Here is a 16,736-nt window from a genome sequence, read left to right on the forward strand (position 1 = left end):
ACAGCATCTATAGTCTATAACTGTGATGTTGTACTGTAGCACGGCCTGGTTTAACAGTATCTAGTCTATAACTGTGATGTTGTACTGTAGCACGGCCTGGTTTAACAGCATCTAGTCTATAACTGTGATGTTGTACTGTAGCACGGCCTGGTTTAACAGCATCTATAGTCTATAACTGTGAGGTTGTACTGTAGCACGGCCTGGTTAACAGCATCTATAGTCTATAACTGTGATGTTGTACTGTACCACGGCCTGGTTTAACAGCATCTAGTCTATAACTGTGATGTTGTACTGTAGCACGGCCTGGTTTAACAGCATCTATAGTCTATAACTGTGATGTTGTACTGTAGCATGGCCTGGTTTAACAGCATCTAGTCTATAACTGTGATGTTGTACTGTAGCACGGCCTGGTTTAACAGCATCTATAGTCTATAACTGTGATGTTGTACTGTAGCACGGCCTGGTTTAACAGCATATATAGTCTATAACTGATGTTGTACTGTAGCATGGCCTGGTTTAACAGCATCTATAGTCTATAACTGTGATGTTGTACTGTAGCATGGCCTGGTTTAACAGCATCTAGTCTATAACTGTGATGTTGTACTGTAGCACGGCCTGGTTTAACAGCATCTATAGTCTATAACTGTGATGTTGTACTGTAGCACAGCCTGGTTTAACAGCATCTAGTATATAACTGTGATGTTGTACTGTAGCACGGCCTGGTTTAACAGCATCTATAGTCTATAACTGTGATGTTGTACTGTAGCACGGCCTGGTTTAACAGCATCTATAGTCTATAACTGTGATGTTGTACTGTAGCACGGCCTGGTTTAACAGCATCTAGTCTATAACTGTGATGTTGTACTGTAGCACGGCCTGGTTTAACAGCATCTAGTCTATAACTGTGATGTTGTACTGTAGCACGGCCTGGTTTAACAGCATCTAGTCTATAACTGTGATGTTGTACTGTAGCACGGCCTGGTTTAACAGCATCTATAGTCTATAACTGTGATGTTGTACTGTAGCATGGCCTGGTTTAACAGCATCTAGTCTATAACTGTGATGTTGTACTGTAGCACGGCCTGGTTTAACAGCATCTAGTCTATAACTGTGATGTTGTACTGTAGCACGGCCTGGTTTAACAGCATCTATAGTCTATAACTGTGATGTTGTACTGTAGCACGGCCTGGTTTAACAGCATCTATAGTCTATAACTGTGATGTTGTACTGTAGCACGGCCTGGTTTAACAGCATCTAGTCTATAACTGTGATGTTGTACTGTAGCACGGCCTGGTTTAACAGCATCTATAGTCTATAACTGTGATGTTGTACTGTAGCATGGCCTGGTTTAACAGCATCTAGTCTATAACTGTGATGTTGTACTGTAGCACGGCCTGGTTTAACAGCATCTATAGTCTATAACTGTGATGTTGTACTGTAGCACGGCCTGGTTTAACAGCATCTAGTCTATAACTGTGATGTTGTACTGTAGCACGGCCTGGTTTAACAGCATCTAGTCTATAACTGTGATGTTGTACTGTAGCACGGCCTGGTTTAACAGCATCTATAGTCTATAACTGTGATGTTGTACTGTAGCACGGCCTGGTTTAACATCATCTAGTCTATAACTGTGATGTTGTACTGTAGCACGGCCTGGTTTAACAGCATCTATAGTCTATAACTGTGATGTTGTACTGTAGCACGGCCTGGTTTAACAGCATCTAGTCTATAACTGTGATGTTGTACTGTAGCACGGCCTGGTTTAACAGCATCTAGTCTATAACTGTGATGTTGTACTGTAGCACGGCCTGGTTTAACAGCATCTAGTCTATAACTGTGATGTTGTACTGTAGCACGGCCTGGTTTAACAGCATCTATAGTCTATAACTGTGATGTTGTACTGTAGCATGGCCTGGTTTAACAGCATCTAGTCTATAACTGTGATGTTGTACTGTAGCACGGCCTGGTTTAACAGCATCTATAGTCTATAACTGTGATGTTGTACTGTAGCACGGCCTGGTTTAACAGCATCTATAGTCTATAACTGTGATGTTGTACTGTAGCACGGCCTGGTTTAACAGCATCTAGTCTATAACTGTGATGTTGTACTGTAGCACGGCCTGGTTTAACAGCATCTATAGTCTATAACTGTGATGTTGTACTGTAGCATGGCCTGGTTTAACAGCATCTAGTCTATAACTGTGATGTTGTACTGTAGCACGGCCTGGTTTAACAGCATCTATAGTCTATAACTGTGATGTTGTACTGTAGCACGGCCTGGTTTAACAGCATCTATAGTCTATAACTGTGATGTTGTACTGTAGCATGGCCTGGTTTAACAGCATCTATAGTCTATAACTGTGATGTTGTACTGTAGCATGGCCTGGTTTAACAGCATCTAGTCTATAACTGTGATGTTGTACTGTAGCACGGCCTGGTTTAACAGCATCTATAGTCTATAACTGTGATGTTGTACTGTAGCACAGCCTGGTTTAACAGCATCTAGTATATAACTGTGATGTTGTACTGTAGCACGGCCTGGTCTAACAGCATCTATAGTCTATAACTGTGATGTTGTACTGTAGCACGGCCTGGTTTAACAGCATCTATAGTCTATAACTGTGATGTTGTACTGTAGCACGGCCTGGTTTAACAGCATCTAGTCTATAACTGTGATGTACTGTAGCACGGCCTGGTTTAACAGCATCTAGTCTATAACTGTGATGTTGTACTGTAGCACGGCCTGGTTTAACAGCATCTATAGTCTATAACTGTGATGTTGTACTGTAGCACGGCCTGGTTTAACAGCATCTATAGTCTATAACTGTGATGTTGTACTGTAGCACGGCCTGGTTTAACAGCATCTAGTCTATAACTGTGATGTTGTACTGTAGCACGGCCTGGTTTAACAGTATATATAAGAACGAACTCTATGGCCAAATTAAGATCTGCTCTAAAATTGTTGGTAGGCCAGTTGAGGTCGTGTTACGTTCCTTTAAAGAGGCACAGCACGGTGGCACAGTGGGTAGTGCTGTCGCCTCACAGCCAGGTCCTGGGTTCGATTCCCGCTCGGTACGCTGTGGGTGCTGGCGGCGTGTTTCCTCCTCCGCGTCATCAGTGCCCATACCCGAGGCGGGGTTGGCGAAAGGGCCTTTCTGTGTGGAGTTTGCATGTTCTCCCTGTGTCCCCTAGGGTAGGTACCCTCACAAAAAACATGCAGTAATCCTGGTCTCTAAACTACTTCCTCTGGCCAGCCGGGGCGCCTGATGGAGGGGAAAGGAACTGGTTGGAATAACGTGTTCCTTCCACGCGCTACGTCCAACCAGGGAAACTCCCCCCTGTCAGGTGTAAAGGAGCAACTTGGACACTCAGGCATGAAGGAAGCATGAATTCAAGTCCGTTGCTCTCCCCATGTCCCCCATATATGGGGACTAGGTTGGCGGAGGGTGTGTAGAGCCCAGGATCACATTAGATAATTGACACAGGGGTGAAAAATGGGTTACAAAATAGTAGGATAAAAAATATTTAAAAAAATAATAAAGAGGCCCAGACCAAGAGCATGCATAGCCTGGCCAAGAGTATCTCCTCTGACCCCTTACATGTTTTAACACTTATACTGCCACCTGCTGGACACACAGCCAACCCCTTACATGTCTTAAATCAGGGGTTGGGCAACTTTGACAATGGCGAGGGCCAATATATTTCCACACTCACTCCAGAGGGCCCCACAGTGCATATTACTGTCGTAGCAAAAATAGCCGATCTACAAGCTCAAAACGCGTCGCAATGCGACGCGTTTTGAGCTTGTAGATCGGCTATTTTTTATATATATATATATATATATATATTTGAATTGAAAACCTGAATAATTTGTTGCCATTTTTTAATTGGAATCCTGAATCTCATAATCGGTTCTAGTGAGCAGAAATAATCAATAATAAGCAGACTTGGCAACCTGACTGTAGACAGTAACAGTACAGTAAAGAACTTGGGGGTCATTATTGATTCTGAATTGAATTTTAATTCACACATTAATTATGTTACCAAGATTGCTTTTTTTCACCTTAGAAATATTGCACGAATCAGAGCCTATTTGTCATTGGACGATGCAAAAACGCTCATCCACGCCTTTGTTTTTTCTCAGCTTGATTACTGCAATGCACTTTTTTCTGGACTGCCTAAGAAAACAACTGACAGATTACAACTTGTCCAAAATGCAGCAGCCAGAGTCTTAACTAGAACTAAGATGAGAGAACATATTACTCCAGTTTTGGCTTCACTGCACTGGCTTCCGGTTGTTTTTAGGATTGATTTTAAAATTATTTTGTTTATAAAGCTCTCAATGGTCTCGCACCTTCCTACCTACATGACTGCCTGTCTAGATATGTCCCAAACCTTCCTACCTACATGACTGCCTGCCTAAATATGTCCCAAACCTTCCTACCTACATGACTGCCTGCCTAAATATGTCCCAAACCGCCCCCTAAGGTCTTCCACTGCTGACCTGCTCGCTTTGCCTAAAAAAATGGCAACTAAAAAATACGGTGAAGCAGCGTTTTGCTTCTACGGGCCGATGGCGTGGAACAAACTCCCACTGTACCTTCGACAGGCAGCCTCTGTAGGTTAACAAACTCCCACTGTACCTTCGACAGGCAGCCTCTGTAGTTTAACAAACTCCCACTGTACCTTCGACAGGCAGCCTCTGTAGACATTTTTAAAGCGCAGCTCAAAACCCACTTCTACACTCTTGCTTTGAATTTGTTGTTATTCATGTCCTCACTGTATTGCATTACTGCTCTTGTTTTTTAATGTTTATGCCTTGCTTTTCTTTTTTTCTCCATTGCTCTGTAAAGCACTTTGAGCTGCATTTCATGTCATGAAAGGTGCTATACAAATAAAGTTTTATTATTATACAACAGACAGGGACCCCCAGCGGCCCCATACAACAGACAGGGACCCCCATACAACAGACAGGGACCCCCAGGGGCCCCATACAACAGACAGGGACCCCCAGGGGCCCCATACAACAGACAGGGACCCCCATACAACAGACATGTCTTTACCATGTATACAGCGTCTCTATCCTCTATGTCTTTACCATGTATACAGCGATTAAAGATCTTTACCATGGATCTTTACCATGTATACAGCGATAGTCTTTACCATGTATACAGCGATACAGTCTTTACCATGTATACAGCGTCTCTATCCTCTGTCTCTATCCTCTATGTCTCTATCCTCTATGTCTCTATCCTCTATGTCTTTACCATGTATACAGCGTCTCTATCCTCTATGTCTTTACCATGTATACAGCGTCTCTATCCTCTATGTCTCTATCCTCTATGTCTCTATCCTCTATGTCTCTATCCTCTATGTCTCTATCCTCTATGTCTCTATCCTCTATGTCTTTACCATGTATACAGCGTCTCTATCCTCTATGTCTCTATCCTCTATGTCTCTATCCTCTATGTCTCTATCCTCTGTCTCTATCCTCTATGTCTTTACCATGTATACAGCGATACAGTCTTTATGTATACAGCGATTAAAGATCTTTACCATGTATACAGCGATACAGTCTTTACCATGTATACAGAGATACAGTCTTTACCATGTATACAGAGATACAGTCTTTACCATGTATACAGAGATACAGTCTTTACCATGTATACAGCGATACAGTCTTTACCATGTATACAGAGATACAGTCTTTACCATGTATACAGCGATAGTCTTTACCATGTATACAGAGATACAGTCTTTACCATGTATACAGCGATACAGTCTTTACCATGTATACAGCGATAGTCTTTACCATGTATACAGAGATACAGTCTTTACCATGTATACAGAGATACAGTCTTTACCATGTATACAGAGATACAGTCTTTACCATGTATACAGAGATACAGTCTTTACCATGTATACAGAGATACAGTCTTTACCATGTATACAGCGATACAGTCTTTACCATGTATACAGCGATAGTCTTTACCATGTATACAGAGATACAGTCTTTACCATGTATACAGAGATAGTCTTTACCATGTATACAGCGATAGTCTTTACCATGTATACAGAGATACAGTCTTTACCATGTATACAGAGATACAGTCTTTACCATGTATACAGAGATACAGTCTTTACCATGTATACAGAGATACAGTCTTTACCATGTATACAGAGATACAGTCTTTACCATGTATACAGCGATAGTCTTTACCATGTATACAGTCTTTACCATGTATACAGTCTTTACCATGTATACAGAGATACAGTCTTTACCATGTATACAGAGATACAGTCTTTACCATGTATACAGAGATACAGTCTTTACCATGTATACAGCGATACAGTCTTTACCATGTATACAGAGATACAGTCTTTACCATGTATACAGCGATACAGTCTTTACCATGTATACAGAGATACAGTCTTTACCATGTATACAGAGATACAGTCTTTACCATGTATACAGAGATACAGTCTTTACCATGTATACAGAGATACAGTCTTTACCATGTATACAGAGATACAGTCTTTACCATGTATACAGAGATACAGTCTTTACCATGTATACAGCGATAGTCTTTACCATGTATACAGTCTTTACCATGTATACAGTCTTTACCATGTATACAGAGATACAGTCTTTACCATGTATACAGAGATACAGTCTTTACCATGTATACAGCGATACAGTCTTTACCATGTATACAGAGATACAGTCTTTACCATGTATACAGCGATACAGTCTTTACCATGTATACAGAGATACAGTCTTTACCATGTATACAGAGATACAGTCTTTACCATGTATACAGAGATACAGTCTTTACCATGTATACAGCGATAGTCTTTACCATGTATACAGCGATACAGTCTTTACCATGTATACAGAGATACAGTCTTTACCATGTATACAGAGATAGTCTTTACCATGTATACAGAGATACAGTCTTTACCATGTATACAGCGATACAGTCTTTACCATGTATACAGAGATACAGTCTTTACCATGTATACAGAGATACAGTCTTTACCATGTATACAGAGATACAGTCTTTACCATGTATACAGCGATAGTCTTTACCATGTATACAGCGATACAGTCTTTACCATGTATACAGAGATACAGTCTTTACCATGTATACAGCGATAGTCTTTACCATGTATACAGAGATACAGTCTTTACCATGTATACAGAGATACAGTCTTTACCATGTATACAGCGATACAGTCTTTACCATGTATACAGAGATAGTCTTTACCATGTATACAGAGATACAGTCTTTACCATGTATACAGAGATACAGTCTTTACCATGTATACAGAGATACAGTCTTTACCATGTATACAGTGATACAGTCTTTACCATGTATACAGAGATACAGTCTTTACCATGTATACAGAGATACAGTCTTTACCATGTATACAGCGATAGTCTTTACCATGTATACAGTCTTTACCATGTATACAGTCTTTACCATGTATACAGAGATACAGTCTTTACCATGTATACAGAGATACAGTCTTTACCATGTATACAGAGATACAGTCTTTACCATGTATACAGCGATACAGTCTTTACCATGTATACAGCGATACAGTCTTTACCATGTATACAGAGATACAGTCTTTACCATGTATACAGAGATACAGTCTTTACCATGTATACAGAGATACAGTCTTTACCATGTATACAGAGATACAGTCTTTACCATGTATACAGAGATACAGTCTTTACCATGTATACAGAGATACAGTCTTTACCATGTATACAGAGATAGTCTTTACCATGTATACAGAGATACAGTCTTTACCATGTATACAGAGATACAGTCTTTACCATGTATACAGAGATACAGTCTTTACCATGTATACAGAGATACAGTCTTTACCATGTATACAGAGATACAGTCTTTACCATGTATACAGAGATACAGTCTTTACCATGTATACAGAGATACAGTCTTTACCATGTATACAGCGATAGTCTTTACCATGTATACAGCGATACAGTCTTTACCATGTATACAGAGATACAGTCTTTACCATGTATACAGTGATACAGTCTTTACCATGTATACAGAGATACAGTCTTTACCATGTATACAGAGATACAGTCTTTACCATGTATACAGCGATAGTCTTTACCATGTATACAGCGATACAGTCTTTACCATGTATACAGAGATACAGTCTTTACCATGTATACAGTGATACAGTCTTTACCATGTATACAGTGATACAGTCTTTACCATGTATACAGAGATACAGTCTTTACCATGTATACAGCGATACAGTCTTTACCATGTATACAGAGATACAGTCTTTACCATGTATACAGTGATACAGTCTTTACCATGTATACAGAGATACAGTCTTTACCATGTATACAGCGATACAGTCTTTACCATGTATACAGAGATACAGTCTTTACCATGTATACAGCGATTAAAGAAAATTATGTTGTGGTCTAGGTGAAGACCATGCCCCCCTCTGTCACCCAGAAGGAGGTGTGGTCTAAGTGAAGACCACGCCCCCCCCCCCCCCCCTGTCACCCAGAAGGAGGCGTGGTCTAAGTGAAGACCACGCCCCCCTCTGTCACCCAGAAGGAGGCGTGTCTAGACGCCTTCGTCTTATTGGACGTGCAGTGACACGTGAACGCCTGTCGGCTCTGCTGATTGGCTGCTCCTCCCGTGGAAGAAGGTGAGGCGGCGGCCATCTTGGCTCCTCCGGCGCAGGTGGCCATCTTGGCTCCTCCTGTGCACAGGGTGGGTTACAGTTGTTACATCGGAGGAGATAATCACCGTCGTTTCATGATCGTCATAATCGTTTTTATTCATCTCTATCGACCCGTCCGTTTAGACCTGAGGACGATTCTACAAATGCTTCTAAATCATGACAGTTTTCTGAAAAACTTTCTATGTGTCAGCGGTGCTCAACCTTTTTCATGTCAAGGACCCCCAGAATTGTCTGTATTTGGCCGCCGAATAATGCTTGAAACACCAAAAGGGGTTCCCGCCCAGAATGGGTTAAAAGCTTTTCATATATATATTCAACGTATTAAAACAAATCACACTTGTGTGAAGTGAGGGGCGCTCATATCACCACGACGTAACATGTCCATTTGCTCAGACACACATGAATTCTGCATTCATTGTCAACGACATTTAATGTTTGTGCTGCGGACATTTTGTGGGGACAAAAGCTGCATATAGGAGGGGCTAGCCCCCCTCAATAAAACTTCTTATATGAGGAGATCTAAGATCCCCCTATGGGGATTATAATAGAAATAAAACACAGTTCTTATATGAGGCGATTTAAGATCCCCCTATGGGGATTATAATACAAATAAAACACAGTTCTTATATGAGGAGATCTATGGGGATTATAATAGAAATAAAACACAGTTCTTATATGAGGCGATCTAAGATCCCCCTATGGGGATTATAATACAAATAAACAGTACATGAACCCGTGGACTTGGCGCCCTCTACCGATATTGACGTCAGACTTCGTTGCTCTATACCTGCGCAGGCGTCCATCTTGGCTCCATCCTCGCGGGCGGCCATCTTGGCTCCAGGCTGTCTGGCGCACAGCAGCCGGTGGCTGACCAGCCGTTGCCACGGGCGACACAGATACTGTCTGTCCCACTGCCAGGGGGCGGGGCTACATGGCGAGGAGGGGGCGGGCTTAGATGATGAGGAGGGGGCGTGGCTAAACGACGCACGGTAGTTCTTCAGAATCGCCTGACAGCTGGAGAACACTGTGAACCTGTAATCTCTGTTTTCACACACACACACACACACACACACACACAGTTTTAACACCCTGAGCGGCAAAAACTGAGGTCTCCGTCCTATCAATTATCTCCACTAGGGGGCGTGGTGTAGTACCAGTTATCTCCACTAGGGGGGCGTAGTGTAGTACCAGTTATCTCCACTAGGGGGAGGGGCGTAGTGTAGTACCAGTTATATCCACTAGGGGGCGTATTACCTCAGCAGTCTCTCCAGCTGCTCGCAGCACTGGCGCAGCGTCTGCTCCTGATTGGCCAGGCTCTCCCCGCCCCCGCAGCGGTCCGGCCAATAGAAGGCCGAGATGCTGTCGATGAGCAGCAGCGATAGGCCGGGCCGTGATGAGAAGGCGGAGTCCAGGGCGACCAATGAGAGCAGGAGCTGAGAGGAGGAGGAGCATGACATCATCAGGAGGCGGGACAAGCAGCGACGAAGAGCGGCGGCATCGTCATCCTCACAGCTGGAGACGCCTGGACACGCACACACACACACACACGCACACTTATCTGCTTAATTTTATTTTTTATATGAACGTCATATAAAAATCGGATGAAAATTGAGTAAGTTATGGTTATTTAAAAGTACATGCCCCATAGACACAATGTTATGAGTGGTTATTTAAAAGCACATGCCCCATAGACACAATGTTATGAGTGGTTATTTAAAAGTACATGCCCATAGACACAATGTTATGAGTGGTTATTTAAAAGTACATGTCCCATAGACACAATGTTATGAGTGGTTATTTAAAAGTCCATGCCCCATAGACACAATGTTATGAGTGGTTATTTAAAAGTACATGCCCCATAGACACAATGTTATGAGTGGTTATTTAAAAACACAAGCCCCATAGACACAATGTTATGAGTGGTTATTTAAAAAACACAAGCCCCATAGACACAATGTTATGAGTGGTTATTTAAAAAACACAAGCCCCATAGACACAATGTTATGAGTGGTTATTTAAAAGCACATGCCCCATAGACACAATGTTATGAGTGGTTATTTAAAAAGTACATGCCCCATAGACACAATGTTATGAGTGGTTATTTATAAAGTACATGTCCATAGACACAATGTTATGAGTGGTTATTTAAAAAGTACATGTCCCATAGACACAATGTTATGAGTGGTTATTTAAAAAGTACATGTCCATAGACACAATGTTATGAGTGGTTATTTAAAAAGTACATGCCCCACAGACACAATGTTATGAGTGGTTATTTAAAAAACACAAGCCCCATAGACACAATGTTATGAGTGGTTATTTATAAAGTACATGCCCCATAGACACAATGTTATGAGTGGTTATTTAAAAGTACATGCCCCATAGACACAATGTTATGAGTGGTTATTTAAAAATACATGCCCCATAGACACAATGTTATGAGTGGTTATTTAAAAAGTACATGCCCATAGACACAATGTTATGAGTGGTTATTTAAAAGTACATGTCCCATAGACACAATGTTATGAGTGGTTATTTAAAAGTACATGTCCCATAGACACAATGTTATGAGTGGTTATTTAAAAAGTACATGTCCCATAGACACAATGTTATGAGTGGTTATTTAAAAAGTACATGTCCATAGACACAATGTTATGAGTGGTTATTTAAAAAGTACATGTCCCATAGACACAATGTTATGAGTGGTTATTTAAAAAACACAAGCCCCATAGACACAATGTTATGAGTGGTTATTTATAAAGTACATGCCCCATAGACACAATGTTATGAGTGGTTATTTAAAAGTCCATGCCCCATAGACACAATGTTATGAGTGGTTATTTAAAAAACACAAGCCCCATAGACACAATGTTATGAGTGGTTATTTAAAAAACACAAGCCCCATAGACACAATGTTATGAGTGGTTATTTAAAAGCACATGCCCCATAGACACAATGTTATGAGTGGTTATTTAAAAAGTACATGCCCCATAGACACAATGTTATGAGTGGTTATTTATAAAGTACATGTCCATAGACACAATGTTATGAGTGGTTATTTAAAAAGTACATGTCCCATAGACACAATGTTATGAGTGGTTATTTATAAAGTACATGTCCATAGACACAATGTTATGAGTGGTTATTTATAAAGTACATGTCCATAGACACAATGTTATGAGTGGTTATTTATAAAGTACATGTCCCATAGACACAATGTTATGAGTGGTTATTTAAAAAGTACATGTCCATAGACACAATGTTATGAGTGGTTATTTAAAAAGTACATGCCCCACAGACACAATGTTATGAGTGGTTATTTAAAAAACACAAGCCCCATAGACACAATGTTATGAGTGGTTATTTATAAAGTACATGCCCCATAGACACAATGTTATGAGTGGTTATTTAAAAGTACATGCCCCATAGACACAATGTTATGAGTGGTTATTTAAAAATACATGCCCCATAGACACAATGTTATGAGTGGTTATTTAAAAAGTACATGCCCATAGACACAATGTTATGAGTGGTTATTTAAAAGTACATGTCCCATAGACACAATGTTATGAGTGGTTATTTAAAAGTACATGTCCCATAGACACAATGTTATGAGTGGTTATTTAAAAAGTACATGTCCCATAGACACAATGTTATGAGTGGTTATTTAAAAAGTACATGTCCATAGACACAATGTTATGAGTGGTTATTTAAAAAGTACATGTCCCATAGACACAATGTTATGAGTGGTTATTTAAAAAACACAAGCCCCATAGACACAATGTTATGAGTGGTTATTTATAAAGTACATGCCCCATAGACACAATGTTATGAGTGGTTATTTAAAAGTACATGCCCCATAGACACAATGTTATGAGTGGTTATTTAAAAATACATGCCCCATAGACACAATGTTATGAGTGGTTATTTAAAAAGTACATGCCCATAGACACAATGTTATGAGTGGTTATTTAAAAGTACATGTCCCATAGACACAATGTTATGAGTGGTTATTTAAAAGTACATGCCCCATAGACACAATGTTATGAGTGGTTATTTAAAAATACATGCCCCATAGACACAATGTTATGCTGCCCGAGGTAAGATGGCCGCCACGTAGCAACGTTGCTCTCCATTGGCCAGAGTGCGGGTCTAGCGCCATCTAGCTTTCTTATATGGTGACAATGATCACCGTGCCCATAATACTCCATTATAACTGTTTCTTTCAATCGCCTGTATCTCCTAATCCTTAATTATATACTGTATATATATTATATACTGTATCTCCTAATCCTTAATTGTCCCAGGTGGCATTTTTGGTCAAAACCAGGTTTATTCCACGGCCGGGAGCCGACGCTGCGATGCCTTCCACTGCCAGGAGGAGGCGCTGTGGTGCCTTCCACTGCCAGGAGGAGGCGCTGTGGTGCCTTCCACTGCCAGGAGGAGGCGCTGTGGTGCCTTCCACTGCCAGGAGGAGGCGCTGTGATGCCTTCCACTGCCAGGAGGAGGCGCTGTGGTGCCTTCCACTGCCAGGAGGAGGCGCTGTGATGCCTTCCACTGCCAGGAGGAGGCGCTGTGGTGCCTTCCACTGCCAGGAGGAGGCGCTGCGACGCCTTCCATTAGACTGTTAGCTCCGTTTGATAAACAGGAAGTGGCCACGCATCGTAACGCTAACATACCATCACGGCCGGAAGTCTGGAAATGTGTGGCTTTTCAAAATAAGAGCTGAACAGGGAAAAATGCTGGGGTGAATTTATATCACAATTTATCAATAAATGCTGGCGGACTTTGGGTCTCTGTTAAGAGCATGGGCTCTGATTGGAGCATGGAAGTGTGATGTAATGACCAGCTGCTATGAATGCTGCTGTGAATGAGGAATATCACGCACGCACACACGCACACACACACACACACGCACACACACACACAACCTCTCTGACCTTTGGGCAGCCTGGCCTCCAGGATGGTGACCAGCCTCAGGAGGTCAAAGTTCAGGTCGGTGTCGATGAAGACCACCTCCAGCTGCAGTCCTCCGGCCTCTAGGGGCAGTATACACCTGACCAGCACATGGTACAGCAGCTCTGTTTTACCTGCACACACACACACACACACACACACACACACAGGCACACACACACACACACACGGGCACAGGCACACACACAAGTATTACTTATAATGCTAGTTATACTACTACCAATACTAATTTCTTGCTGTTTTTAATGTTGCTCTGTGCAACACTTTGGAACTATGTTTAATCTGCTCTCAGATCTACCAGCCGTCAGGTCAGGAGGTCTGGTAGATCTATCCAGACCTGACGGCTGGTAGATCTAACAGACCTGACGGCTGGTAGATCTACCAGACCTCCTGACGGCTGGTAGATCTAACAGACCTGACGGCTGGTAGATCTACCAGACCTCCTGACAGCTGGTAGATCTACCAGACCTGATGGCTGGTAGATCTACCAGCCGTCAGGAGGTCTGGTAGATCTATCCAGACCTCCTGACGGCTGGTAGATCTAACAGACCTGACGGCTGGTAGATCTACCAGCCATGACTAGTTCAGTGATATGTTTAATTTCACAAGTTAACTAACTCGGTCATTTTCACAATCATTCTGTGATGTGATTGGCCGAATCGTTGAGTTACCTGTTCCCTCCAATCCATGGATCTCCACCACCTCACCTGTCAGACAGACAGACAGACAGACAGACATTATGATTATGTAATGTACCGTATGTGAGCTGAATCATGCGGAATTGTTTTATTGTACACTGCATGTTCATATAATGTACAATGTTTTCATACTCTATGTATGATATACTGTTACTCTATGTACTATGTACATACTCTATGTATGATATGTTATATGTTTTCATACTCTATGTATGATTTGAGGGTTCCATTTTTTGAAGCTACTATTCTGTGAGAATGACGGTCAGAGGTTGGAGTGGTTATTTAATCCTTTTTGGAGTTTTCAGCATTATGTTAGGATTTATCAGATCTACAAGCTCATAGCGCGGCACCGAGTGCCGCGCTATGAGCTCGTAGATCTGCAATTTGTTTTTAAATCATGAAAATGCGGCACAAATCTTTGAATATATATTCTTACACAGCGAACGTTTTGAACTCAAATCTTTGCTTCTGGGGGGGGGTCCCTGGAACAACATATTTTCAGATGGGGGTCGGCGGCCAATTACAGATAATTTTTGGGGTCCTTGACATGAAATATGGAGCACCACTGATACAGAAACATGAGGTGTTTTAGAAAACTGTCAGGATTTAGATTACATTTTTTTAAACTTTGACGTCAGGTATTTAGGACGGCACAGTCTGTGCACAGTCTGAGCTTACCTGAGCCAATGTGAGCTCTCCTGTTACAGGAGGCCTATAATGGTGCATTTTTCAAAACATAGTTCCATCAAATAAGATCCTTCTCTATACTTTCAAGGCCAGACAGACAGACAGACAGACAGACAGACAGGCAGGCAGGCAGAGGGACAGAAAGGCAGAGGGACAGACAGACAGACAGACAGACAGACAGACAGACAGAGGGACAGGCAGAGGGACGGACAGACGGACGGACGGACGGACAGACAGACAGACAGACAGGTACCTGTCTCAGGGCCTCCATCCTCAGGGAACAGTCGTGGTTCGATGTCTCTCAGACACCGTCTGCCCTCCAGTCTGGAGAACAACTGACACACACACACACGCACGCACACACACGCACGCACACACAGACACCACACATGCACACACACGTGCACGCACACACGCGTGCACGCGCGCACACACACATGCACGGACACACACACGCACGGGCGCACACACACACACACGCTCACACGCGCACACACACACATTAAAACAAAATAGTGAAAATAGACGATCTACAAACTCACAACGTAGTCACATCACGACGCGTTGTGAGTTTGTAGATCGGCTATTTTTTCGTGCGACACTCGTGTCTAATGATTATATATAGGCCTAAGTAGTAGTAGTGGGTTAGTCTGATGATTATATATAGGCCTAAGTAGTAGTAGTGAGTTAGTCTGATGATTATATATAGGCCTAAGTAGTAGTAGTGATTATATATAGGCCTAAGTAGTAGTAATGGGTTAATTTATAATTAAATGTATAATATATGGAGATAACATTGAGATAGGACGTCTCTATAACAGCAACAACAGATTATATTATATTATGATTATAATGAAAATCATTTCAATATAGATTCATATTATGATTTACAATAACTTATATATAGATTTATAAACATGATTACAATAACTTTTACTGTTAGTTTCCAACCTGCGCTCCAGTTTCTGTCATCCCACGCTGCTGTGTTTACATCCGGTCTACTTCCTGCTTCTGTACCGTAATGTATGGAGTAGTACCGCAGCAGGCCTGCAGGCGGCACCATAGATATATAAACTATATCTATGGGCGGCACCACTGTACCGTAATGTGTGGAGTAGTACCGCAGCAGGCCTGCAGGCGGCACCATAGATATATATCTATGGGCGGCACCACTGTACCGTAATGTGTGGAGTAGTACCGCAGCAGGCCTGCAGGCGGCACCACTGTACCGTAATGTGGCTGGTAGAGGAGCAGCGACACACCAGTGTTTTTTTTGGCAGCAAATTTCTATTTTACTTTTAGTCATAGTCTTTGGAATTAAACTTAATTTAGTTTTAGTTTAGTCACCCAGCTGGGATGTTTTAGTGTTAGTCTAGTTCTAAAATCGACTAAAATCGTATCAGATATCATATTTAGTCGACTACAGTTGATTTAGTTGACTAAAATGTATTTTGGCGGTGCCTTGATGCCATTGTAATGACTAATGTTACGCTTGCTGAAAATAGCAGATCTACAAGCTTGTAGATCTGCTATTTTCAGTGTACAAACCAAGTATTAAACTAGAAAAAGTGCCCTTCTGGGCACAGGTCTCCACCAGGAGGATATGAGTGTGTGAGATGTTTGGCAAAA

The 16,736-nt window shown here is 41.8% G+C and overlaps 1 protein-coding gene across 2 annotated transcripts; it reads right to left on the bottom strand.

The window, feature by feature from the left end:
* Nucleotides 1-8,447: 8,447 nt before the first annotated feature.
* Nucleotides 8,448-16,139, bottom strand: xrcc2 (X-ray repair complementing defective repair in Chinese hamster cells 2). Of its 2 annotated transcripts, none has more exons than XM_079531797.1 (7): nucleotides 16,059-16,139; nucleotides 15,361-15,442; nucleotides 14,394-14,429; nucleotides 13,686-13,835; nucleotides 10,000-10,267; nucleotides 9,533-9,786; nucleotides 8,448-8,763 (listed from the first exon to the last, which is right to left on the bottom strand). In XM_079531797.1, exons 1-7 carry the CDS (start codon nucleotides 16,077-16,079, stop codon nucleotides 8,579-8,581), a joined length of 996 nt encoding a protein of 331 aa, XP_079387923.1. In that variant the 5' UTR covers nucleotides 16,080-16,139; the 3' UTR covers nucleotides 8,448-8,578. The 2 variants fall into 2 exon arrangements, with proteins under 2 accessions (XP_079387923.1, XP_079387924.1); XM_079531798.1 differs by having other exon boundaries at nucleotides 10,000-10,250; nucleotides 13,672-13,835.
* Between the last annotated feature and the right edge of the window lie 597 nt (nucleotides 16,140-16,736).

This window comes from Electrona antarctica, assembly GCF_951216825.1.
Source record: "Electrona antarctica genome assembly, contig: scaffold_268, whole genome shotgun sequence".
Lineage (NCBI taxonomy): Eukaryota > Metazoa > Chordata > Actinopteri > Myctophiformes > Myctophidae > Electrona > Electrona antarctica.

Excerpts from the sequence above, each read along its gene's own strand:
- xrcc2 (XM_079531797.1), bottom strand. The coding sequence starts at position 16,079 with ATGACAGAAACTGGAGCGCAG. Across the intron at positions 15,443-16,058 it reads TGACAGAAACTGGAGCGCAG|TTGTTCTCCAGACTGGAGGG; the intron begins GTTGGAAACTAA and ends TGTGTGTGTCAG. Across the intron at positions 13,836-14,393 it reads CCATGGATTGGAGGGAACAG|GTAAAACAGAGCTGCTGTAC; the intron begins GTAACTCAACGA and ends GTGTGTGTGCAG.